Here is a 2,225-nt window from a genome sequence, read left to right as displayed (position 1 = left end):
AGTTCACTTTTCCGGAAATGCTCCATAATAACTGATTTATTTAATATTAAAATAATCTTTTTGTCAGATTTGCAGGACACGTTTACCAAATATGACAAGAGTTATGAAATTTGATAATTAAGTTCAGTTTAACAAGATTTTAAGGTTGAAAATACTTCATTGTTTCCCTGATCCATCTATAGATCAAAGATGTTTGAACTCATCTAAAGCTTGCAATAGTCCTAAAGATTTAAGCTGGAAGCAAGTTAGTATTCACTAGAAGTCGCTCTGCGTTTGAAGTAGGAAGTATGCAGCACACGCTTTTGAGAAAAGTAACTCACTGGAAAGAAAGGGCGATGTGCCATGTACTTCAGCCTAAGCTACTATACAGTGATATTTTTTCTTACCCACGAACGCCTCAATTTTTTTTATCAAATCCTAAAGCTATGTCTTAACTTTTCACAAACAAACAACCGGATTAAGTCTAAAGTCATCAATATGGCAAGTTACTCCTGGTGCGAATGAGCCACATTCATACACCACCAACTTTTAACCCTATGTACAAGAAAAAAATATGTACCAAGCAAAAAACGAACTTTATTTTCTTTTGGAGGTTTCAGAACAAATAAACTTTTTTTTCACCTTTAGTTGCTATACAATGCTATATTATGCACCAGAAATATCTGCAGTATAAGACAACTTCGACCCCTTACTATTTCAAATGTACAATAAAGTCATAAATGGCAGTTTATTCAAGATTGGACCTTACTAGACCAATATACTATGACTGATATTTCTTGTTTTTCTGAGCCTTCTAAATTACGATTCACTAGAAGTAGCTCATGGAGATACACGCCATAATAGACAGATATCACGCTTGCCAAGATTCCTTCCGGACCATGCATGTGATAGTTAGCAATTTTGTTTTTTCTTGTTTCGTTCGATCGTTGTTTATTGTTTTTGTCAATTGTTATTCCGTACTTCTGCCTTCTATTTTCGCGGTAGTTTATTCAAGAGCTGAGAATTGGCAAAGTCAACATACGAGGGACCATGAGGTATAAATAGCCGAAAACAGTGTATTCTACACAAGTCTACTATAAAAGAATAGAATGTTGCGTATCTCATCAGAAAAGACTGGAAAAATCTTCTGTTGAAAGGCGAAACTGTCTTGTTGATATTTACATTCGGCTCTTCATGAAAGTAAACGAAGTGGCGGTCACCGTCTTATTGCTTTTTTTAAACTTCGTGTTTGCAGAAGTGATTCTAGAGAATACTACTGAAGTCACCCCGGGTGATAAAAACCTAACACATCTCAATATTGTCGATGGTGTAAACTACAGGATATTCAACAGCTCCAGTGTTAGTATCCTGGGAAATGTTTTTAATAATGGCAGTTTTCAGATAAGAAATGACAATATGTCATTTGAATTGAGATCATATGGACCACTGATTCAAAATAATGGGTATGTCTCATTCTTATCACGCTTACCACAGGCCAATCCTCTGTTTCCCTCTTCACTGAACGCGTTTTCTGGAATAATGGTGATATGTTTTTTGGTCTGTGTAAAACCCAATTCCAAGAAACACCCTTTTTGGTAGTTTCCCAAGGGTTATGGTTAAACCAGGGTACATTGATTTTCCAGAAAGAAAAGGGATCAATGGCTGGCATGATAATTGACGGGAAATCCCCAAATGACAACTCTAGAGCTGTCACTAACCAGGGATCAATCTGTTTGTACAACACAAATTGGAGATCACACACGAACATTAAGGGTAATGGATGTATCACAGTGGGTCCGACCTCGAAATTGAATTTAGAATGTGGGCACGGTGGACTCGCAATTGAAAACACGCAGACTGTCTACCTCAGCACTTCTACCTCCGTATTGCAAGTATCTGGATTACAGAATTTGTTTAACGTCGTCGAAGTAAAAGTTGCAGGCTTCGGAAACAGTAATGCAATTGATTTGGACATATTTTTTATGCCCCAAGCAACGACCTTTGAGTATCTTGAAGATACAGGCACTTTGGAGGTCACTCACTTCAGAAGATTGGTGATTCGACTCCAAATTGGCCCGAGATATGTTTCTAGACATTTCAGATTGACACGTGGTCTTTATGGCTCTAGGATTATTTATCATCTTCCTGCTCCTCATTACCCTCCTGATAGCTGTTCATGTGAGCCTGTGTGTCCATAGATGACAGCCAAGTATAAGCTGTCTTTGCCAGTGGTTGCTTATCGGAAT

At 37.6% G+C, this 2,225-nt stretch overlaps 1 protein-coding gene across 1 annotated transcript; it reads left to right on the top strand.

Annotated features, from left to right (window-relative positions):
* Positions 1-1,508: 1,508 nt before the first annotated feature.
* Positions 1,509-1,790, top strand: METBIDRAFT_22306 (uncharacterized protein; the record flags this gene model as incomplete). Its single annotated transcript, XM_018855157.1, has 1 exon — positions 1,509-1,790. A coding segment is annotated over one exon (282 nt), but the record flags the coding sequence as incomplete, so codon positions are not given.
* Between the last annotated feature and the right edge of the window lie 435 nt (positions 1,791-2,225).

The sequence above is a fragment of the Metschnikowia bicuspidata genome, assembly GCF_001664035.1.
Source record: "Metschnikowia bicuspidata var. bicuspidata NRRL YB-4993 chromosome Unknown METBIscaffold_23, whole genome shotgun sequence".
NCBI classification, from domain to species: Eukaryota; Fungi; Ascomycota; class Pichiomycetes; order Serinales; family Metschnikowiaceae; genus Metschnikowia; species Metschnikowia bicuspidata.
Note: the sequence above shows the minus strand (reverse complement) of the source record. Positions and strands in the feature narration are given on the sequence as shown.